We start from the raw sequence: 23537 nt of genomic DNA on the forward strand, positions 1-23537 counted from the left end.
CCACCTGTCGGGGCATCAACGTCCTATGTATCCGCTCCCCCTTGATCTATAAAAGGGGGAGCGCCGCTAGCAGACCTCAGGCTGGGCAAGAGCCAAGGCCAGCAGAGGATAGGTTCATACACACCACCAAGAACAATACATCTCCCAGTGGACATAGGGTATTACGCTCCGGCGGCCCGAACCACTCTAAATCGTGTGTTCTTGAGTCCTTGTCTCAGCGTAGATCCAGCCCCGTCGCCTAGTACTTCCCCGAGTACTCCCTCACTGGGAATAGGCGGGTGCGTTCCGCCACCCGGCTGTGGGTACCCCTAGAACCCCACAACACATAGTCAAGTGTCAAATCGTGCCCCTATTTGAGCTTTTTTGTGCGAGTTTAGAACTCATCTATATATTGAATATTGAATGATATAATGCTGAAATGAATTGAAATGCGCTGAACCCAAACTGAAACCATTGCACAACCTTCCCATGCATCCTCTTATTGGATGCTAGCTAGGCACTCAACTCATAACACACACATAGAATTAGAACCTAATATTTACTCTTATTAACCACACTTGCTTTTCATTCACTAATAATTTTTTTCCTTTCTTCATTTCAGTACAACAAGATAGAGATTAGAACCTGATGTGCCTTTCCTCTGCCTCCCTGTAGGTTTCCTTAGTTAGTCAGCACTATAACAAGCCTTAAAAACTCCTATCATTGTTTTGGGTATGCTTATGTGTAACAAGGCTGTGCCATTTTCTTTTTCCCCTCCCTCCATCCCCAGTGTCCTGCCTCTCTCTCTCTCTCATTAAAATGCTTATCTGATATCATTAAAATGTACGCTTAGCATTACCTAAAATGCTTATGATATCAATTAAAGTTACTTTGTTCACTAATTGATTGAGTATCCAATCTAGTTCAGATCCTAGTAATAGATTTACATGCACCAATTGCTTTTTTTATATATATTCTTTCCTAGGCTTTGGTTTTCATATATGACATGTCAAAGCTCTTAAGTTCTTTTTTTACATGCATCGTAGTACTGGAAAGATATTAGTTCTTTTTTACTATCCTGTACATGTATGATTCTAAAGGAAGTATTGTTTCAACTTTGCTTTTTGCTTAGTAGTTCTTTCCCTAGCACTGCTGGTGCTCATTGCTGACTCACAAGCCTTGGCACTGTCATATCCAGAAATTATATTTTTAACTGCATTTTTAACATTTAAGCTAAATGCCTTTCATTCTCTTGCTTGTTTAGTTGTAGTTTATGCCCTAGATGACAGAAGCATCAACAAGGCACTATATCATCATGTACTGTGGTATGTATCACTGTACTATCATCAAAATATGTTGAAGGTAGCAAGTTATACACTTATATGTCCTAGTATTTTCTATGAGGCAACGCTTTTGTTGTAAGATAATAGCTGTGTGTAATAACATGGGTTTTAAATGCCCCTAGAACCCTACTATATCTTTTAGTTTTATTGTCTTTTTTATGTGTTCAGATTAACAGATAAGGGCATTAGCCAATAACATGGAGTTTACTTAGGCAATTTATAGGTATGATTTAGGCAATAGTATTATTATAGATGGGCAATATGGTTCAAAATAAGCACTTTTACCATATGTAACAACGTTAATATCAAACTAGGAGTGCACATTTTTTTACTTTGATGACATCTGATGTACTGGATGAAACCTGAATGTGCTATTTTTATTTGGATTTGCAGGGGAAAGCAAACCTACTTTATATTTTAGTTTTGTTGTCTTTTTATATATTCAGATTAAAGGATAAGAACATTAGCCAATAACATGGAGTTTATTTAGGCAATTAATAGGTAGAAATTAGGCAAAAATATTATTATAGATGGGCAATAATATGGTTCCCAATAAATATTTTCTCTATATGTAACAACAAAAATATCAATACTAGGAGTGCAAGCTTTTTACTTGATGATGCCTGATGTACTGAACGAAGCCTGGATGTGCTAGTTTTTATTCAAATTTGCATGGGAAAAGGCAAGGGGCAAATTTGAGCGATATTATGCATCGTTTTTCAAATCCTAGTTATCTTTTTCTTTCTTTTTCTTCCTTGATTGCCTGATATACTAAAAACCAACATTATTGGGTGGTTTTTGGTATTTTATTTATTTCTTCTTGCACTGTGTTGCTTGATTGGATTGCCTACAACAATCACTGCAGATTCACCTCTGTGCTCAGGGCGACAGGAATAACAACAGGTCAATTCCTTTTGTTTTGTTTGATTGAGTAGCAACAACACCAACTTGGGTAGGTAAGCAGATTAGTATTCAGCAAGGTTTCAGATGTCAAGTACATGGATTTTCATTTTCACGCTATAGTAATGGTACTGCTAGTTCTATAATTGAATCATTACTTTGCTTACTTTGGTCGAACAATTGAGTAGTTCGTTAGTTTATTCACTAAAACGAATTTTAGCTCATGTGCTTTTGTTAATCTCATTACCTGTCCGGTAGCTTTGCTAGTATCTTTAGCAGATGAAGACAACTGCCGTTTAACTTTTATCAAGAGCAATTAAACAACGATGAGACGAGAAGAACTACTTTATGTGGATGTTATATGTTTATGAAGTAAAATGCTAATTTGCAGTGATTCCATTTCGGTTTGCCCTGTTTTGGTGAAATCTGTTCAGCTATGCTTCCAGCAGTACCCATACGGCTGCAACAGCCCCACAACCAAAGTTCACGTAGATGACACGCTAACAGCTGCAGTGCTTGTATATTTATTCTAAATTGCTTAATGTGTTATTATAATATGCTTTCAAATTTTGACAAAAATGCTTCTTATTGTAAAGAGATCGAAACATATTGAAGTGAGATCTTGTTTCAAAGCTTTTGTTGAGGCCAATGCAATGGTGTAATCAGTTTTGAATTTTGTTGCTCACTTGTAAAACTATGCCTTTTTTTAACTTGAGAATTGCTTATCTGGTGTGGGCCTACTGTGCACTGACTTTGCCAGAAAAGTCAAGAAGACCGCAATGGTCTATTCCAGTTTCCAAAATTGGAGGGGCCGTACACCGGGCTAATTTACGGCCGGCCGTAAGTTAGCTGGCTCCATATATTAATGATTAATTCTGTTAGATGCTGTGGTTGAATTTAGTTCTATGTAACCGATAGATGTGTATATTATGTTACTTATATGATCAAGATATATAAAACAAGTTTGATAATTTTTTAAAATACTTTTGAAGTAAGATTATAGCTTATCTCGGATCTTTAATTGAGCGATCGAAACATGTAGTGTAATACTACCTCCGTTCCAAATTGTAGTTCGTTTAACTTTTTTACTCTAAGTTTGACTACTCGTCTTATTCAAAAAAAATTGTGCAAATATTACCAAATTTAAGACATTCTTGAAGATCTTATATTGATATAAAGCAACCTACAACAAAAAAATGATATTTTGCACAAATTTTTTAATAAGACGAGTGGCCAAACTTGAGATAAAAAAAAGTCAAATGACCTACAATTTAGAATGGAGGGAGTAGCGTGCAGCTCGATAGCTAGATCTATATGGGTTCATTGCACTCTCTAGGATTCAAAGCTAAAAGAAAATTAAATCACGCTCTTTAATTTTGATAGTAAAAGTCTGGTCAAAGCTATGGGATAAAGGTATAGTTTTGATGGAAGTAAAATTAAATTTTAATTTTACATGTCTTGTAAAACTGTCCAATCTGGGAAGATAGATGGATATAATTAATTCAGGAATATAAGATTTGTGCCAAGTTAGCTCTCCTATTGTAGATACTAATGATGCAAATAATTGATCAGGCTTCGGCTTCCTGCATATGAGCACATCAGCACATCTTCCGGTAGAGGAAGCAAGCATCAAAGATTTGTTGCATCCTCCAGAGTTCGCAGAAATGAAATCTCAATATTGTAGTAGAAGTAAGCATAGCACTGATGAGAGATGGTTTTGTTTGCACAAATGACAAAAACAGACTATATAACCATTGCCTTGCCCTAGGAAAGATTATAATACATCGAATTTTGCACAAAAGAAAAAAAGGACTAACAGACTGCAGGACCTAGGTCTTGCACTCTTATCCCAAAAGGGTTAGTACAAGAATAGGATTATAACTCATTGGCCCTGTTTGGTTCTCTGCGCTAGAGAGTACTAGGAAACTTTGACCGCTAATTATGGTATTAAATAAAGCCAGTTTACAAAATCAACTCTAGAACCCCTGCGCTAGGAACCCTGAACAATCTAATGAGGCCTTTGACTGCGTGATTAGAGAATGGTTACTGTAGCATCACTGTAGCCGATTATCAATTAATTATCGTCATTAGATTTGTCGTGAAAAGTTATACTCATTCCTAAAAAGGTTTTGCAAATAGAATTCATTTAGCACCCCGCGCATGTGAGATTCTTTTCTCGGCTTGTGTGCGCTAGGAAAACCAAACAAGACAATTTTCTTGATCTTGATACCAAAAGGATTAGTACATTGGATTGGTTCTTGCCAATCAAGCTGGAAAAAAAATCAACACAGTAAGACTACAAGAACCAGTTCTGTCCTAATGCTGCTGACATGCTGTCTTTCTAAACCCACTAGAAGAAATTGATCAAACCACGGCGATCCGGCTGAGAACAAAGTGTGGACAGGGGCGCGTCCTCCTCGTCGAACCACCGGTGGCTGAGCGCCTCCGCCGCGGTGAGCCTCTTCTCGGCCTCGAAGCTCAGCAGGCCACGCAAGACCTCGTGGCCGGCCTCCGACAGCTCCCGCAGGCTCGCCTGAAGCTCCGGCGCGTCCATCCCGCACAGCTCCAGCACCTTGGAGTACATGTCGTCCGCCGTCTCGGCGCTCCCGAACAGCGGCTCACCGGTCAGCACTTCGGCCATGACGCACCCCAGCGCCCACAAGTCGATGGCGGGGCCGTAGCTCCGGAAACCCATCAGCAGCTCCGGCGCGCGGTACCACAGCGCGCCCACGGTCTCCTCCGGGTACGGCTCGCCCGCGGGCCTCGCCGGCGCTGCCATCCCGAGGTCGCAGATCTTCAGCGCGCCGCCGGGGCCGACGAGGATGTTGTCCGGCTTGATGTCCCGGTGGACGGTGCCCGCGCCGTGCAGCGCCTCGGCGCCGCGCAGGAGCTGGCGCATGATCGCGCGGGTCTCGCCCTCGGAGAAGCGCCGCGTGAGGCGGCTCTCGAGGCTGGGGCCCACGAACTCCATGACGATGAAGACGTGCCCGGTGACCTCGTCGGCGGCGACCTCCCTCATCTGCACGACCGAGGGGTGGCCCCGGCACGCGGAGGCGGAGAGGCAGCCGGCCTCGCGGAAGACCGCGTGGAGGTCGGGCGCGCCCCCGCCACCGCCGCGGGCGGCCGCGACGACGGGGCGGATCCACTTGATGGCCACCGTGTCGCCCGTGCGCTTGTCCCGCGCCTTCACCACGACGCCGTAGGTGCCCTCCCCGAGCACCTCGAGCTTCTCGTAGTTGTAGATGCTCCCGAACTGGAACCGCGGCCGCTTCTTCTTCCGGCCGACGGCGGCCGCCGCGTGACAGCACAGCCCGCCCGGCGGCGCCGGGCGCTTGCGGATCACCGCCGCCATGAGCGCCGTGCGTGCGCCGAGAGAACCGCGAGAAGAGTGGGGGAGAGAGAGAGCTGTGCCAGTCGATCGGAAGCGCGCGTGATGCGGCGGCGGGGGAGTGCCGAGCTATGTACGCATGAGATCGATCTGGAGGGTCGCAGTCGGACTCCGATCGGCAGGTCAGGGACGCTGACGAGAAGATCCGGCGGAGAAGGGAGCTCGGAATCGGATTGGGGATTTCAGCGCTCGCGCTAGCTGGTTTGCTTCCTTGCCCGTCAAGCCTTGCTCGCCGTAACCGCCTCTGGAGGAGGGGGGACGAGTGGACGACCCCGGCCGGTCCGAGTTGCTGCTACGACAGGCTGACTTGTGGGCCCGCCAACAGGAATCAGCGGCGCTGATGATTTTGCACCTATTGGATGCGAATTGACGTCCCTTGTTCGCCTCCAAAATCGGTTACTTTTGCTTGTGCCGGCCTGCCCGGAACGTGCACCCTCCTCTAAAAAAACAAATTATTAGGACAAATTAACGAGAAGTTAAAATGAATATATTTGCTCCTATTTATTATGTACTAATTGATTGGTGTATGCACATGTATTTTTTAAATAGGATAAGATGACTTATTTTTTGGAACAACATTTGAATGTTAGAGTGACTTGTATTTTTAGGACGGAGGAGGGAGTAACACTTAATTGTGCAAATGTGATTCATTCGGTCTTTAGTTTGCTTGCGATATTTTCGTAACGACACTGTTTCTAAATATGTCGTAACTATACTATATTTAGAATAAACTAAGTTTTAGGTTGTATTTAACGTTTATTTGCAAACATAGTGATCATTGTGTAAGCGATATGGGGATGAAAATGAAGCTTTTATGTCTTGATCTGGCCCTAGTTTATAAACGAGCTTTACTTCCCCAAGAAAAAAAATATCATCCTTTTTCAAACTTGGCCTATAAATCTTTGCTAGATTCTCACGGTCTAAGCCATGAAGGAAAAACACTGCCGGTATTACATCACTCCAAAATTCGAGTAGTGAGTTCAACAGGAAATAACATCGATATCGATAAGAGGATACTACAGGCTAAGTGTCCTCCACAAGGAAAAAGCTGAGGTGTTTGTTCAGACCAGACCCGACCATCCTTCAGGTCGGATCGGGTGAAAAGAAATTTTCGGGCTGGATTTTTAAGCATGAGGCCCAACCCGGCAGGTCAGGTTGCGTCAGGTCAGGTTCGGTTCGAGTCGGGTAAAATTCGATTTTTATATATAATTTTTGGGTTGAGTTGGGTCAAGTCGGGTTTTTTTGATATCAAGTACGGTCAAATATTTCAGCCCGAGCCCAGCCCATACAGTCGTCAGTCGGGTCGGGTTTTTTCAAACGGGTTGGGTTCGTCGGATTTTGCGGCCCATGATCAGGTCTACTTCGGACTTCGGAGGCTATCTTGGTACAGAATATGGATGATAGGCCTTTCCAATTTGAATTTTCTTTTATGCTGGTGGATCTAGTGAAATTTATGTTTTGCTTTATAACTGTATACAAGTGTACTCCGTACTCATCTTCAATGAACATAGCCAAGGTTTGCCTTTTATACTCCTGGTGAACGTTTAGCTCTAGAACTGCATACGGGCGTACGGAGTAGACGATAAACAACCTCTGCAGAATAGTTGTGCTCTCTCCTAGTAGCTAGGCATGATGAAGGTAACTAGGCAAAGAGCGGGCTGCGCCACGCCCAGTTCCAAAGGCCACATTTTCTTTTTTTTTTAACCTCCCCGGCCCCTCCCCCCTCTCTCTCCCTCCCTCCCTCCTCTCTCCCATCGCCGCCGCCGCTCACTCACCGCGGCGCCTTCCTGCGCACCTCCACCGCCCCTCGCCCTCCCTCCTTCGCCCATCCGCCGCCGTCGCCGCTCGCTCGTCGTGCCTCCTCCTCGCGGCCGTCACCACTCACCACCACGCCACGCCTTCTCCTCGCGGCCAAGCCGCCGCGGCGCGGCCGGGCAGCGGCCCCCGTGGGGTGGAGCGCCGGCGGCACGGCTCAGCTCCGGCAGTGTGCGCGCGGCCATCCTCCTCTCGCTTCCTCTCTCTGTCCCGACACGCCTCTCCTCCCTCCCTCCGACGGCCTCGAGCTCGGCCTTCCCCGGCGTGGATCTAGCGCGAACGGCGGCGCTCGCCCCCACTCCCTCCCTCTCCGGCATGGATCTGGCGGCGGAGTGGCGCGCACGAGCTCCGGCCTCCCTCCCTCCAGCGGCCTCGAGCTCGGTCCTCCACGGAGCGGATCTGGCGTGAACGGCGGCGCTCGCCCCCACTCCCTCCCTCTCCGGCTTGGATTTGGCGGCGGAGCGGCGCGCACGAGCTCCGGCCCAAGCTCTGGCAGCAGCGGCCGTATCCGGCCCATTGTGGCGCTTCGAGCTCACCGACCGCCGCCTCCTCCTCCTCTTCGAGCTCCCCTCCACCGCGCTCACCGGTCCGCTGCCGCCGCCTTCTCGCCTCGCCTTGTGCGGTGGCCTCCAGCACCGGCGGGTCCGTCGAGAAGCGGAGCTCGTGCGTGGAGGAGATGGCGTCCATGGCCGGCTCAGGCCAGCGCGGCGGATGAGCAGCGGCGGGGAGCAGTTGGGGGCCGGCGAGGCCACACGTCTTCTCCCCTGCTCCATCCTCCGATGAGGCCAGCTCGTGCGGCGACGTGCGCAGCTCGCATGGGGTCAATTGGAGGGCCGGCGTCGGGCTACTTATTTATGTGAGGACACGTGTCGCGTGGAGACACACCGAGCGCTCTCAGCCCTCCCTCTCTAGGGTGTATAGTATATACAGCCTGCTCCATCCTCCGATGAGGCCAGCTCGTGCGGCGACGTACGCAGCTCGCATGGGGTCAATTGGAGGGCCGGCGTCGGGCTACTTTTTTATGTGAGGACACGTGTCGCGTGGAGACACACCGAGCGCTCTGAGCCCTCCCTCTCTAGGATGTATAGTATATACAGTATATTTGCTATGTTTGCTGTGCTCAGTCGCTGACAATTATTAGACCAGTGACAAACGTGGAAATTGCTGCACACCAAATCACCACGCACCACTGGCCAGTGATCGGCAGGGAGCCGACTGGCGCGGCGGGATACACACCGTGATTTGTGAAGGCCACGGACTCGAAACCACTTGCCAGTGATTTGGTGCATTTGTAGTGCCAAATCTAACTGCGGCACTTGCATGCAGAATTGCAATACACAGATAGCAAAATCAAAATAAAACTAGGAAATTCAGACCTGTGCGTGCCAAGGGGCTCCACTTCATACAGGTGAAAGAAGGGATTACAAATTATCACAATCATTACGTGGAGTCATACAGTAAGTGACCCCACGATGCATACCAGGAGGAACTTGACATGAGAAAAGCTAGATACCAATCCTAAGTACTGAGTCATCCACTCTGCTTTGATAGCGGGCATAGTGTCCCCCGTGGCCTCGCCATGCCGCATCCGCCCATTGCTCGCCACGACCGCTGCCTCAAGCCTTCCTCACGTTCCCTCTACACCTGCCGGCTCCACACACGTAATAAGGGTGTCTTTGGTTGGGTTTTTGAACCTACTTTTGCTTTTGTAAAAACCAAAAGCCAAACAAAGGACTCAAAAGCCACAGCTACTTTCACCTAAAAGCAGCTTTTGCTCTAGTACAAAGTGAAAGCACATCCACCCAACTGCTTTTGGGTCAAATATTTAACCACCTGTCACTGGTTATGATGCATACCGGTTCAGTTTCTTTTTTTTCGTCGCTACCTCCCTCTCTCGCGAGTTCGCCGCAAGCTCGCCCCGCCGCGAGGCCATCCCGCCGCCGCCATGAGGTCGCCCTGCCGCGAGCAGGTTGGGGCGGATCTACAAGGGGGGCTAGGGGGGATTAAGCCACCCTACCTCCCTAAGACCCATGGATACCCCCCTAAGCCCCCCTTTAATTTTTTGGAAGAATCAATAAAGAGGAAGAGGAGAGAAGAAGAAGAGGAGAGGAAGAAGAAGAGAGTGAATATGAGATCCCTCTACATTTTTGAGCTAGATTCGCCACTAGCCCCGACGCGAGCTCCTCCTTCACCGTCGGCCGCCGTGAGCTCCACCTCCATCGCTGGACGCCGCGACCTCCACCGCCAGACGCTGCGAGCTCCTCCACCACCGCCTTGATCTGCTGCCAGATTTGCCACGCGAGCTCCACGACGGGCGAGGTCCGCCACGCGCGAGCCCTGCCGCGCGCGAGGCCATGGCCGCCGGCGGCGTGCATGGCGGCGCCTGAGGGCGGCGAGCGAGGCGGTGCGCGGCATCGCGGGCGAGCGGGGCCGCAGCCGGCGACGGCGGGCGGGGCCGCAGCCGGCGACGGCGGGCGGGGCCGCAGCCGGCGACAGCAGGGAAGCCCTGGACGGCAGCGGGTGGCGCCGCGGGCAACGGGCGTCGCACAGGTGCTCGCCGGCGACCCTGCCCAGCCCCATCCCCATCCCCTTGCTCGTGCGGTTGGTCTAGGAGAAAGAAGGAAGAAGATGACGAGTGGACCCCACTCGTCAGTGAGAGATGGAGAGGGCTGAGTGGTGTATACTGTGAATGACATGTTGGTCTGTTTGTAGGTCTTTTCTAAAAGCCACGGCTATTCCACCAAACGGTCTTCTGCTTTTTCTACAGCCACTTTCTCACGGCTGCTTTTTTAACAGCCACAGCTCACATCAGCTTTTTCAAAAACTACAGCTCAACCAAACACACCCTAAGTCACGAACCCTAACTCTAAGCGCAAACCCTCCAAACCAGAATAAAAAATCTACATATTAAAAAAACAAAAAAGATCTTGAGAAAACAAATTCGAGCGATGGATAAGCAAGATGTGAATTAATCGAAGAGAAGCAAAAAGTGTTAGGATACACACGCATAAAAAGAAAGAACAAGGAATCAATGAAAGGTTCTTGCCACCAAGCTAAAAAACCCGAAGATAAAGACATCAAGTATTGCCAGTTCTGTCCTAACGCTGCTGCCTTTCTGAACTCTAGAAGGAAACTGGGGTAACTACGCTGATCCCTCTGAGGACAAAGAGCAGGAAACAGATTAAAATGCATTGATTCTTGCAAACTAAAAATAAAAACTGAAACGAAAGGAAGACTGCAGGAATTGGTTCTTGATCCCAAAAGGGTTACTACAAGAACAAGGTTTTCTATTCACTGTCTTGATCCCCAGAGGGTTCGTCACATCGGATTGGTTCTTGCCAATCGAGCTACAAAAAATCTACACAACAAGACTACAAGAATCAGTTCTGTCCTAGTGCTCATCTGCTGTATTCTGCACTGCACACTAGATGAAATTGATGAGAGAACCACACTGATCCGGCTGAGAACAAAGAGCAGGGGACAGGGGCGCGTCCTCCTCGTCGAACCACCGGTGGCCGAGCGCCTCCGCCGCGGTGAGCCTCTTCTCTGGCGCGAGGCACAGCAGGCCACGCAGGACCTCGCGCCCGGCCTCCGACAGCTCCGGCAGGCCCTCGAACGCCAGGTCCGTTGACTCCATGGCGTACTCGAGGTCGCGCGCCCTGTGGAGGACGTCGTCCTCCGTCTCCGCGTCCCTGAACAGGGGCTCGCCGACGAGCAGCTCCGTCATCACGCACCCCAGCGCCCACATGTCGACGGCGGGGCCGTAGTTCCGGCCCCCGCTCAGCAGCTCCGGCGCGCGGTACCAGAGCGCGGCCACGGTCTCCTCCGGGTACGGCTCGCCCGCGGGCCCCGCCGGCACCGCCATCCCGAGGTCGCAGATCTTCAGCGCGCCGCCGGGGCCGACGAGGATGTTGTCCGGCTTGATGTCGCGGTGGACCGTGCCCGCGCCGTGCAGCTTCTCGGCGCCGCGCAGGAGCTGGCGCATCGCCGCGCGGGTCTCGGCGCCGGAGAAGGCCCGCGTGAGGCGGCTCTGGAGGCTGGGCCCCACGAACTCCATGACGATGAACACGTCCCCGTTGATCTCGTCGGCGGCGACCTCCTTCATCTGCACGATCGAGGGGTGGCCCCGGCACGCCTCAAGGCAGCCCGCCTCGCGGTAGACCGCGGGGAGGTCAGGCGCGCCGCCGTCGCCGGGGCGGATCCACTTGACGGCCACCGTCTCGCCCGTGCGCTGGTCCCGGGCCTTGAACACGACGCCGTAGGTGCCCTCCCCGAGCGCCTCGAGCTTCTCGTAGTTGTAGATGCTCCCGAACTCGTATCCTGCCCGCTTCATGCCGGCCGCCGCCGCCGCCGCCGCGGGAGAGCAGGAGCTGGTTACCAGGGGCGCCGGGCGCTCGCCGGCCGCCGCCGCCATGAGCGGGAGCGGCGGCTTCAATCCGAGCGCGCTGAGGCCCGAGGGAACCGAGAGTGGGCGGAGAGTTCTTGCAGTGGCAATGGCGCGCGGCGTCGGGGGACGGGGGAGTCTCCGGAACTTTTTACACAGCATATCGAACTGGTATCGTAGTCGGGGCCGGATCACTCGATCAATGCCAGCAGCGCGTCCCATCTTCTTCTTGGATTGGATCCAGGGGAACGTCTGATCTTTCAGGCGGAGGGGAGGATGGAGCCTGCCCGCTGGGTATTTCTGTTGCCGCGTCCGCTGCCGCTGGGTCGCGCTCGCTCTTCCTTGGCCATCACGGTTTCGCGCCATGGCAGACTCGGCAAGACGGGGGACGCCGGGACGGCGCGGCCTGGTGTGCTGTGCCTGTGCCCTGGTGGGGACGAGCCCCAAAGTCCTCACCGGGAGGACCCGCGCTGGATTTCTGCCGCGTGGAGGCGTGAGCAGATCGACGGTCACAAAGAAAAATAGCCCTCATATCCACCCGGCTCAGAAGTCATAGGGTTTCCGCTTATAATCAGATTCTGGATGGAAATAATCCAAAATCCCACCCAAACGGCCTACTTATTTCTCGATTATGTAAATCGCGGCTTCTCCCAAAATCACGGATACAACGTGAAAGGGGGATTCTTCCCACTGCGTCTCCCGAGTCGCGTACCCCAGAAGCGAGCGGCTTTTCCCCCGATACCCCCCGGTCCTCGTGCGCCCCCTGTCGAGCGCGACCCCCGGCAAGCCCCTCAGATCCGCCCCCTCCCTACCGCCGGCAAGCCCCTCCTGGCGCTGCGCCCCCTCACCGTCGGCGGCCCCCTTCTGCGCCGCCTTCGGGAGACGGCCTCTCCTGCGCTTGAGATCCCGCGTCGTTCGCCCACACTCGAGATCCCGCGCCATTGGCTCCTCCTGGCGCCCATGCTCGAGATCCCACGCCGTCGGCTCCTCCTTATAAAAAACTAAAATAATCATATTTAGAAAACTAAAGGTAATATCCATATATTTAGAAAAAATCCAGAATATCCATATATGCTAATCCATTAAATATTCCTACCCTTATAAAAAACTAAAGGTAATATAACATATTTAAAACATCAAAGCTCCAACTCAAATAATATTTTGTTGACATTCGTCAATCTCGAGGATTTATCGGCTCAGTTTTCGAAGATGCTCATAAGGGTAGGGTTTGCGTACGTGTATTCATAGAGGTGTGAGTGTGTGTGCGTTGTGAGTGTCTTAGTTGTACGGTGTAATCTCAAAAAAATAATATTTTGGTAAAAAATATCATCAAAGATAAAAAAAAACAAGGAGCATGATATAATCCAAATACAGAGTAGAGAATTCATGAATAGTACATTAAAATCAACAATTAAGTTTGATATTTACATAGAGTTATAGGATCTGCTTTTATTCTTGCACGTTGAGCCTCGTCCCACCCGACAAACCTAACTACATACTATATTTCAAATTATAGATTATTTTAACTTTATAGATGCACATAGTTTAGAAGTCAAAACAACGTACAGTATATTTGAAAATCGTTGCCCGGTCAATTCCGAGCCAATACAATCTCTTGTTATATTGGGCTTCCTTTGATTGGACTTCCCTTGTTATGTTGAGCCAATACAACGTACAGAGATTGGGTATATGGGCTTCCTTTTTAGTTGGACTTCCAATCTGAGCCCAAGTTTTTTGGGTTGGGCGTTCACATAGTAGTGCCGCGCCGGATCATCCACCAACAGGTCCCACAAGAAGGCTTGCAGCGAGCGGACAGCGGAAGCTTTGGTGGAATTTGCCCCTTGTCGCACGGCTGACGGCAAACTCTAGGTCTCTAAGCCACATGACAGGATACGGAGTTCATTCAGCTGTTAGTCCTGAACTTGAACCGGATTGGCGTTTTTCTGCTGTCCCGTACTGACTGAGATTACGCGACATGATGTGCACGGGGAAGTTGGGAAGTACATTTGTGTAGTGATATATGGAACTAACCAACTAACAGTCCCTCCCTACATGGTGGACTCCACGGCGCCGACGTTTGCCGGCTGCAACCCGACCTCCCGGTTCGAATTCTTCTCCGCCTCCCCGGCGGCGTTGCCGCCGGCGTCGACGACGCGGGAGACCTCGGCGTTGTAGACGTAGAGCCGGCACACGACGAAGAAGACGAGGAGGTTGGCGCAGTTGAGGACGGCGAAGAAGGCGTAGTACTTGTCGAGCCGCGACGCGTTGAGGTTGTTGAGCACCCAGCCGGCCCGGCCGTGGCGCTGCGTGACGCGCGACACGGTGGACAGCAGCGCGCTGCTGAGGAAGTTGCCGACGCCGAGGCTGGTCATGGCGTAGGACGTGCCCAGGCTCTTCATGCCCTCGGGCGCCTGGTCGTAGAAGAACTCGATCTTGGCCACCTCCAGGAACGCGTCGGCCACGCCCATGAGCACGAACTGCGGGAGCAGCACGAAGATGGTGAGCGGGATGGTGGCGCCGGGGCCCCTGCTGTCGAGCACCCCGTGCTCCCGCGCCACCGCCAGCCGGTGCCGCTCCGTCGCCGACGCGATGCCCATGATGGCGATGTGGATGGCCAGCCCGACGCCCATGCGCTGGAGCAGCGAGATGCCGCGCGGGTTCCCCGTCGCGCGCCGCGCCAGGGGCATGAAGGCGCGGTCGTACAGCACCACGGACACCAGCATGGAGATGGTCACGAACCCATGGAGGCTCGCCGGCGGGATCTCGAAGTGGTGGCCGACGCGCCGGTCCAGCGTCGTGCCCTGCTTCACGAACAGCGTGTTGATCTGCGCGAGCATCGCGCTGGGCACGAACGTGGTGGCCAGCACCGGGAGCATCTTGAGCATCTGCTTCGTCTCCTCCACCTGCGTCACCGTGCTCAGCGACCACGGCGACGCGCCGCCCGTCGTCGTCGTCTTCACCGCCGCCTTGCTCAGCACGGCCAGGTTGGGCGTGTGCGGGAGCCGGGCGGCCTTGCGCTTGGCATAGTGCGCGTCGTCGAGCTCGTGCAGGTCGCGCGGGTCCACGGGCGCCGCGACGGCGCACTTCCTGGCGGCCGCGATGATGACCCTGGCCATCTTGGCGAAGGGGCTCTCGGAGGTGGGCTTGTGGCGGTAGAAGGGCGTGCCGGCGGTGAATATGGCGATGGAGACGGCGAGGCCCAGCGTGGGGAGCGCGTACCCGACGGACCAGCCGACGTTGTCCTGGATGTAGACGAGCACCGTGTTGGCGAAGAGCGTGCCGAAGAAGATGCTGAACATCCACAAGTTGAAGAAGGAGAGCTTGTGGCGGCGCTCCCGCGGGTGGCTGTCGTCGAACTGGTCGGCGCCGATGGTGGAGATGTTGGGCTTGGTGCCGCCCGTGCCCACGGCCAGGATGTACAGGCCCAGGAAGAAGACGCCCAGCTGCACGCTCGTCGCCTCGTGCGTGCACTTGGGGTCCGCCGTGCCGTCGCCGCACTTGGGCGGCCGCAGCGCCGGCAGCGACACCGCCAGCGTCAGCAGGATCATGCCCTGCAGTCGCAATGAAAGGTTAGAGAGGTGGGAACCCAAGCAAGCACTGCCGTCATGGGCTTCAATTCGGGTCCGTTCGTCACAAGATCCACGGCCGGCCCATAAGGAAAATCGTCCTTGTATGTGGGACCCCCCCCCCCCCCCCAAAAAAAAACTCAAATGAAAATTTTAGTAAGTTCATTCACACTTTTTTACGGAACATTAACATCACGATCCCTCATTAGTCCCCTCTAGCTTTACGACAAGCACACCTTTTTTTTCTCATTATTAAAAATCACAAGAAACACAGCACACTGCAAACAACAGCTAACACTGTACTATTACTACACTGAAAGTGAAAGCAAGCTGCACAAGAAAGCGCCATCCAATCCCAATCCAAGGGAGAAACGAACAGAGAGCGCGACAGAGGAAACGGGAAAAGGCTGCAGGGAACAAGACCACAAAAAAAGAAAAATTTTCTGCTGCTGCCTGCTGGTCATGAACGGCGGCGACTTACGCAGAGGTAGATGACGGAGGCGGCCATGAAGGTGCGGTAGCGGCCGAGGTGCGCGTCAGCGACGTAGGCGCCGATGACGGGCGTCATCCAGATGGTGCCCGCCCAGTTGGTGACGTTGTTCGCCGACGGCACCACGCCCTGGTGCAGCTTCGTCGTCAGGTACAGCACCAGGTTCGACGAGATGCCGTAGAACGCCATCCGCTCGAACACCTCGTACACTGCGGCACCAACGTGAACGATCAGGAACAGAAAGAAGAAGAAGAAATTCAGGCTCATGGTGTATTATTAGAAGCATCGATCGAGTTTTTTGTTCCATGTTCAATCTCATGGTGATGGCAAGCAAAACAAGCCCGATCACACGCCTGACGGCGCTTTCACTTTCTCTGACAAACCGTTAGCAACAGGTTACTCTCAGCGGAATTCCAGACGGGACCGGCAGGCTAGGCGCGAAACTTCACGTTACTACATAGGAAAGAGACGGCTTGCAATTTGCAAACGGATTCCTTCGTTCCAGCTCCGGTGACCCCATGATCTTGGCATCTCCGAGAGGCCTTCCATTCAGAGATACGAAAAGCGACGGCCGGCCTCCAAATGACACGGCAGACTGCTGCTCTTTCTCCCCGTAGCTGGACCCCGGCCTCTCTCCCAGCTCGGATGGCCGCTTCATGAGCCTAGCGTTTCTTACCAAACCATACCCATCACGCAAAACCGTAAGGCCAAATGCTCCACACCAGCATGCCACAAGGGGAATCTCTGAACAAGTCCTTGTTCTTAAAAAAGAAAGCGAAATAAATTCGACGACAGAAAAAAAAAAAATCTCCGAACAAGTCGGTCGCGAGAATCGAATCGACCAGCCTCGCATTTGGGGGGAAAAAAACGATACCTGCAGACTTTTGTCCTCGAATATAAAAGTATCAAGCTACGACAGAGGGCAGAGCATGCATGCGGCTGGAGTAATTGGAAATGGACAAAGAGAAGAGAGCGCGTCTTGGGGGCCAGAGGAGCTTATTGTTTGCTGCCTCACTTACAAAGGAAGGCATTAGTTTTGTGCTCATGTGTGGGCGCAAATCATTGGAGGCAGGCTGCAAAAATACGCTCAGAATCTCTTGGTCCAGTCCCAGGCACGAGATGCCCGGGCAACGTCCTTATTCACTTAAGTGCGCTCTATTTTTTTTTGGAAAAGGAAAGTAACTGAAAAGAAATTAAAAATCATTGAAATGGCACAGGGCTTTGCACCGTGCATTTGTATTCAGCTCCTCCGGTCTCCAACAACCAACGGTCCAGTGCATACCTTGTATAAATTCAGTGTGTCCTCTCGCCGAAACATGCTCTCATGTGCCCGTTTACAACACACGGCGTGTCGGCGGGCACCGCCGCTCGAAATGAAGAGGCGACGGCGGCGGTGGCCGGAAAGCAATTGGTCCGGCAGAGGACGCGCGGGGTGGCGGCGAGCTCATAAGATGCGAGAGGACGCAGAGCCGGACGGATTCCCGTAGCGGAATCCAGCATCATGGTTGGCTCGCCGCGCTGCTAATACCAGCCTGCCTACTAGCGCCTACCACGGATCCTATTCCTACCAAATCGTCCGGGCCCTAACTTTGTGTCGTGTGCATGCATGTGACCATCAGAGCAAAAGTCCAAGCTTGTACGAGTACTTAACATTAGCCTGTTTACCTTGGTCTATTAGAGAGAGATAGAGAGAAAAAAAAACAGAGTCTGTTTACCCCACAAGAACTTTTATCTCCTTTCGTTATGTGGCCCCGATGATACAGATTTCACATATCAGATGGGCATGCACAGTGCTTTTAGATTTCACAAAAAGCAAGCAGCTAAAAAGTTTCGAGCAGCTCTATGGAGCTCAGAAACACAAGCCATGGGCTGCATCCGTACCTACAACGAAGCCGCAGGCTTTCCACCCTCCCCGCTTGGACCGGAGCACGGGGTTGCCGTGGAGGTCGGTCGTGCCGTCCTGCGTGTACTCGTCGCCGGCGGCCGGCGCCGCCTCCAGCCTCTCCGCCGCCATGGCTGGCCGAGAGCTGGAGAGAGCCCGGGGCGAGAGGGATGGGTATGACAGTTGACAGGCACTACGGCTGCTAAGCTCGACAGGCCGCTAGCTGTGCGTGAGCTCTGGCAGCAGCTCGGCCATATATAAGCCCGGTCCTCCACCGGTCGGCAAGTGGCGTGGCCCGAGTGGATTGGACTTGCTTGGAGATCCTTTTGGACCTGGGCTTCACTGGGCGCCACAGGACCGGAGAAGATCAAATGGAGAATCTGTCCCTCCTTTGATTTCACATCCCTCCTTTTTGGCCTATCGAGGGCATCGAAAGCCGGGGCAATTTCCTAAGCTAGGGCTAAATACCTCTATAAAAAAGTTCGAAAAAGCCTTCGCCCTCCTATTCAACGGGGAGCCTATCCAACTTTCAGGCATTGGGATACGTCCCAAATTTTCCTTTTAGCGATCCTGACATTAGAAGTAGCACGTTTCGTGAAGTTAGCAAGAAAAGATAATTATTCACAAATACTTCCTTGTCTATGCTGCTTACTCTCGGTTTGGTGGACCCAGGAGGAGTGAATTACAGCTTTCACTCATCCCGAAAGAGGTCAACAATTCTTTTTTAGCTGGTGATCCGGGCTATTTCCCTCTCGACGTTTTTTTCTTTCGATTTTTTCTATTTTATTTAAAGTGCTTTAGATGCACACGGTTCCAAATTAATGCCGGATAAAAAAGATTTCGCTTTGCCCCTAGTATGGCTTAAAAGTAAAATAGGATATTGTAGAGAAAGTCCATCCCTCAATCACGGGACAATCCTCCGGGATAGCTTCTAAGCATAGACATTCACAGTAGGCCGACTTCCCTAGAGCCTCCGGTAGCACAGCCGAGACAGCGGCGGACTGGTCGCGCAAGATCTTTGGTCTTCCCCCGGGTTTTGGATTATGGTAAAATTGCCTTATTAAAGAAAAGCAGGGGCACCTAAGAGTTTCAGGCACTGAATGAGAAACTTAGCCTCCGACCCGACCAAGAGAGAAGACAGGGTCAAGCCGCGGCCTTATAATGCAATTTCATTCTCTGGTCCCGAATTGATCACTGATCAGGTGTGATCAGTCTCATCCGGTACTAAATAGAAAAGCGAATTCTAGGAAGAGTTTCAAGAACTCATTGAGTCTATCGTTTGGGCTATCAATAAACCTGCTAAAGCCCCAAACCATACAGTACTTAGCATGCGATAGGTCAGCGAAGCGTGAGCGGGCGCTGCCGACAGACTCTCAATTTTAAGGGAAGATCCAAGTATGTTGCATTTGGTACTCGAAGTTATACATTCACTATGATCAAATTGTGAGAACGTGAAATCTGCTTCGTAAAAGGGAGTAGTGAGAAAACGAGAGTAAAGAAAATGGAAGCAGCCCAGTCAAAGATTCCTATTCTAGGCGGGGCGGGCTGAAAAAGATGGAGTGCTTTAGCCCTTAATCTGTCTTGTTTTGAGCAGGAGGGTCTCTTAACCCCTTCCTTTTTTTTTGCCCATCGTCAAATCCGGACTGATCGTCCTTGAAATTACAGTCCTCGCATGAAATTCTTTAGAGCAGAACACTCCTCATTTCACTCTTTTTGCTCCTGCGAGACACGACTCAACTACTTTTTACAATTTTTAAAGAAAAGATACAAAATTATATTTATTCCGTCCTGATGTAGTGGGATCGTTCAGATTGTTACAACCCTTTTTTAATTTAGTTAAAAGTTTTATTTGGATGACTTTCTATCTGGATTCGGAATAACAAAGATTTTTACGAATACGCTTTTTTGACATCGAAATACGTTTTTTTGGAACTGCCATTTAAAAGGTTGGCTGGGAAAACAACAAGAAGGGGCTAAGATCCTCGTTGACTGTCGCAAAAAAAAAGAAAGTAAAGCCCCGGCCCACGTAAAAGCCCCGTTGTCGAACCTGATTCATGGCCCTTTGTTTGGGTTGATAAGCATGTGGTGCAAGGATCTCGTAACAAAATAAACTACATATTCATCGGTGTTTGGATCCGCTGACTATGGCCGTGTTTGGTTAGACGTCAAATCAAAATTACACAAAAAAATGAATGTCCGCAAGGAGTAATAAATGAAATCTATTTGCAAAATTTTTTCAGGGATGGGTGTAACTTTTCGAGACGAATCTAATGACGATAATTAATTGATGATTTGCTACAGTGATGCTACAGGGACCAACCTCTAATCGTGCGGTCAAAGGCCTCATTAGATTCGTCTCGCGATTTACATGGGGGTTGTGGAGGTGCTTTTGTAATTAGATTATATTTAATACTTCTAATTAGTGGTCAAAGGTGAAAAAAAAATTCCATCAATTCCTAACCAAACACGGCTTAAATTTAGGAGTATTAAATAAAGTTTAATTACAAAACTAATTATATAGATGGATGATAATTCGCGAGATGAATCTAATAAGAGTAATTAATTCATAATTAGTGGATGGTTACTGTAGCATCATTGTAGCAAATTATGGATTAGTTACCGCCATTATATTCGTCTCGCGAACTAGCATCCATATGTGCAAAAAGTTTTGTAAAAATATTTTATTTATAATAGTTCTAAATGGCAAGATTTTTTTTATGTGATGAGGATTAAAGTTTAGTCAGAGAGATTTATGCTACAGGTTGCAGCATTGAAAATCAGCAATTTGAAAATAACGACATGATTGTAATTCCAACATTATGTTTCTTTTTGCTCCATTCATACGTACACTCCGTTCCATAACTTTTAAGTATTTAAACATAGTGTATGTTTAGGTTCATATATCTCGTTCATAATAAAATTTATGAATCTAGAAGACTCAAAACAAAATCTATAACTTGGAACGGAGGGGGCAGCATTTGAACCGCAGTATATGAGAACACATATTTGAGACCAGAAAATAAAGGACCAGGCTAACTTACAGCCGGCCTTAAGTTAGGCCCGCCGTACGGCCGCTCCTTTTAGGAAAAATCACTGAGTACAGTTTTTTATTTTTGCAATCTTCCCACTTCGAAAAAATACTGTAGTTTCAATATCGAGTGTCCAAATGAAAATCCGATTACACAGTTGCACTCGTTTCAACAAGAGCTTCGAAACAAGATCCCACACCACTATGTTTCGAATATATATTTTTTATTTGAGAAAATGCTTTTTAATGTATTCTACTTTGCTTATGAATTTTGCAAAAGTTGCCCATCGTTTTACAAAATATTGCTTGACTAGTCTCCGTCTAGTTAAGTGGATATTGATGTTGATGTTTAGAAGATAACTAGGTGGTGCGATTAGAGGATGATGGCAAATAATTGTGTTGGCGATAGGTGGATGTGTTATTGCATGATCAGTGATAGGTAACTTTAGCAAGTTAATTGAGCAATTTTACTAATTTGTGTTGGCATTTTTCTAATCTATGTAAGCAATTTATGTGTATTTAAAAAATATTGTTGAAACATATGCAAGTAACGTCTTGTTTTGAAGGTCTTTTCAAAGAAAATACAGCTGTGCAATTAAAATTTGAATTTGACGGATGTTTCGAAAAACTACAAACTTTTTTAAGAGAGAGTAATAGAAACAAAAATACTTCTCCGTGAACTGCTCCCTATAGATGCATGCGGCCGTGCAATCAAGTTAAAATATGACCGGCCAGTAAGAAGTCTTTACCAAATAACATATGCAGAATGTAACGTGTTGCTCGAAAAAACTTGAAACGTACTATAGTAGGACCGCAGGAAGGCGTGAAAAAAGCTACTTCAATCGATTTCTATCGATCACAGCAACAAGAGTTTCAGATTCTCTCGCATGGTCTTCGTTTCAATCAAGGTACGTACCGACGTAGGATGTGTAGTTTGGGACGTGGGCGCTCGCGTAGGCATTGTTTCGATCCTTAGACTAGAGAAATGACGATGAAAGATTATATTAGCCTTGTGTTTATAATTGCATGGCAATGCATGTGAGTTTTCAGGCACGTGCAGTCTGCCACTGCACGGTGGCAAATGAGCTATGGCCCTAATAATCACTTCACAGTCAAATTTAATCTTTTAATTTTTTTTAACTCAAAATTATATAAAATTAGAGCTCGATCTTTTTAGAGCTCGACCCGATTCTTAAATTATCTAGACCTAATTTGATGCCCTTTACCATCCCCACGCGGGCGAGCGATGGCAGCAGCCAGCCGCTCCCTCAGTTCCATTGACAGAGTGGCCGTATCTTGGAGACCGAATCGATCCTTAAGAAAAAAGTCTAGTTTAGGGACCGGTGCTTGAAAAGAGCTCGCTCGAAACGAAATCACCATGCGATCGAGCAGAGGATGTTAATGCAAGCGCCGGCTCCAGTGGGGGCTTCCCAGAAAAGTTTAACCGACTTCGCAGTACTGCTTCTAGATAAAATCGGGTCCCGGGTGCAAGGCTGTAGTCAGGAATGATTTGACAGCCAGCTCGAGTAGAGTCTAGCTCCAGCCTCCAACTGAGCACCAGTGATCCAGTAGCGACACCGGTCAAGCACAAAATAGCACGGATGTAAATTTTTAGGTGCAACTTCAATCCTCCTTAATTCTAATATTTATAGTATTTTTTTAAAATAAAATTTTATTTTAAAATATAATATAAATATGAACTAAATAGAGTTGGATGTGTATCTGAAGATAACCAATTTACACCACCCCCCTCAACGTAGAAGCCACGCTAGCTTCGGTCGAGGCCACGTCTCGCTCGCCTGGCGTGGCACACCGGCCGCGGACGACCCCGACCTCCCGGCATGTCGGCTTCGCGGTCACGGGGCGGGCAGAGTTGCGCTTGCGCGCACGCGCGGCTGCGCAGGCGCACATCGTACTCGAGCGGGCGCGCGGCGGGTGCTCACGGCGCGCCCCAGCCCGTTCGTGCGCCTTTGCAAAGGAAAGGGGGCGCGCGCGCTCCCGTGGGAAAACGGCCGGGAAACCGACACGGCGAGGCGATGCGGCCAGCCGCGAGCCCGCGAGGGGCGGCGTGCCGTGTCGATGGCTCGATGCCGCCGCGGCACGTTTCGCCGTTCGCGTACGCGAAACGGACGAACATTGGCAGCCCTGTTCACTGAGAAATAATTTCCCGGTGCTTTGCAGCGATCGTCTTCGATGTATCGTCCGGCAAAAGGATCGCCATTTGGGTCACTGTAGAGTGATGGAACTTCTCAACCAACCGGAATCTGAGCTACGGTCTTTGTGTTTTTTTTCAAAGTAGAATACGGTCCATGCTGCATAGACGCACCCACGTTTTGCTTACGAGGATATGCACGTGCATCTTATTACCTTTAATGGGTATTTTTAAGGGAGTGGACCGGCAATTTTTGACATTTAATGAAGTTACCATGTGCCTATCATTTGCCGTCGATGGCGTGCATGTCATCTACTGTTGAAAAAATAGCACTGCAAATTTTTTAAGAGAAAAGTCTGGTTTACGCTCTTAAATTATCACAAGTCCAATTTTCAACCTTCAATTACGAAATCGGATGATAGACGCCATCCAATTGTTGAATCGGGCAAATTTAGCCCAGTAGGTGGTTCCCATTTTGTGAGAATTAAAAATATTCACATTTAAACTAAAATTCACAAGCAATTCATTTTAAATTAAAAAATACGAAATGGGTATACAAATATTTCTAAAACTATAATTTTTATATTGGCACGATACTTATTAGCTATTT

The 23537-nt window shown here is 49.7% G+C and overlaps 3 protein-coding genes across 3 annotated transcripts; all 3 read right to left on the reverse strand.

Annotated features, from left to right (window-relative positions):
- Nucleotides 1-4572: 4572 nt before the first annotated feature.
- On the reverse strand, nucleotides 4573-5574 carry LOC120647836 (putative cyclin-dependent kinase F-2). Its single transcript, XM_039924665.1, has one exon. It carries the CDS (start codon nucleotides 5572-5574, stop codon nucleotides 4573-4575), a length of 1002 nt encoding a protein of 333 aa, XP_039780599.1.
- A 5275-nt stretch (nucleotides 5575-10849) lies between these two features.
- LOC120647837 (putative cyclin-dependent kinase F-2) lies at nucleotides 10850-12324 on the reverse strand. The gene has a single exon (XM_039924667.1). It carries the CDS (start codon nucleotides 12173-12175, stop codon nucleotides 10850-10852), a length of 1326 nt encoding a protein of 441 aa, XP_039780601.1. The 5' UTR covers nucleotides 12176-12324.
- A 1359-nt stretch (nucleotides 12325-13683) lies between these two features.
- LOC120650816 (protein NRT1/ PTR FAMILY 5.2-like) lies at nucleotides 13684-17986 on the reverse strand. The gene is made up of 3 exons (XM_039928105.1): nucleotides 17747-17986; nucleotides 15857-16074; nucleotides 13684-15360 (listed from the first exon to the last, which is right to left on the reverse strand). Exons 1-3 carry the CDS (start codon nucleotides 17877-17879, stop codon nucleotides 13858-13860), a joined length of 1854 nt encoding a protein of 617 aa, XP_039784039.1. The 5' UTR covers nucleotides 17880-17986; the 3' UTR covers nucleotides 13684-13857.
- Nucleotides 17987-23537: the final 5551 nt, after the last annotated feature.

Source organism: Panicum virgatum, chromosome 9K, assembly GCF_016808335.1.
Source record: "Panicum virgatum strain AP13 chromosome 9K, P.virgatum_v5, whole genome shotgun sequence".
Taxonomy (NCBI): domain Eukaryota; kingdom Viridiplantae; phylum Streptophyta; class Magnoliopsida; order Poales; family Poaceae; genus Panicum; species Panicum virgatum.

Coding starts and splice junctions, on each gene's coding strand:
- LOC120647836 (XM_039924665.1), bottom strand. CDS start 5,574: ATGGCGGCGGTGATCCGCAAGCGCCCGGCGCCGCCGGGCGGGCTGTGC.
- LOC120647837 (XM_039924667.1), bottom strand. CDS start 12,175: ATGGCGCGAAACCGTGATGGCCAAGGAAGAGCGAGCGCGACCCAGCGG.
- LOC120650816 (XM_039928105.1), bottom strand. CDS start 17,879: ATGGCGGCGGAGAGGCTGGAGGCGGCGCCGGCCGCCGGCGACGAGTAC. Junction 16,075..17,746: donor AGCCTGCGGCTTCGTTGTAG/GTACGGATGCAG, acceptor TTGGTGCCGCAG/TGTACGAGGTGTTCGAGCGG. Junction 15,361..15,856: donor CCTCCGTCATCTACCTCTGC/GTAAGTCGCCGC, acceptor TTGCGACTGCAG/GGCATGATCCTGCTGACGCT.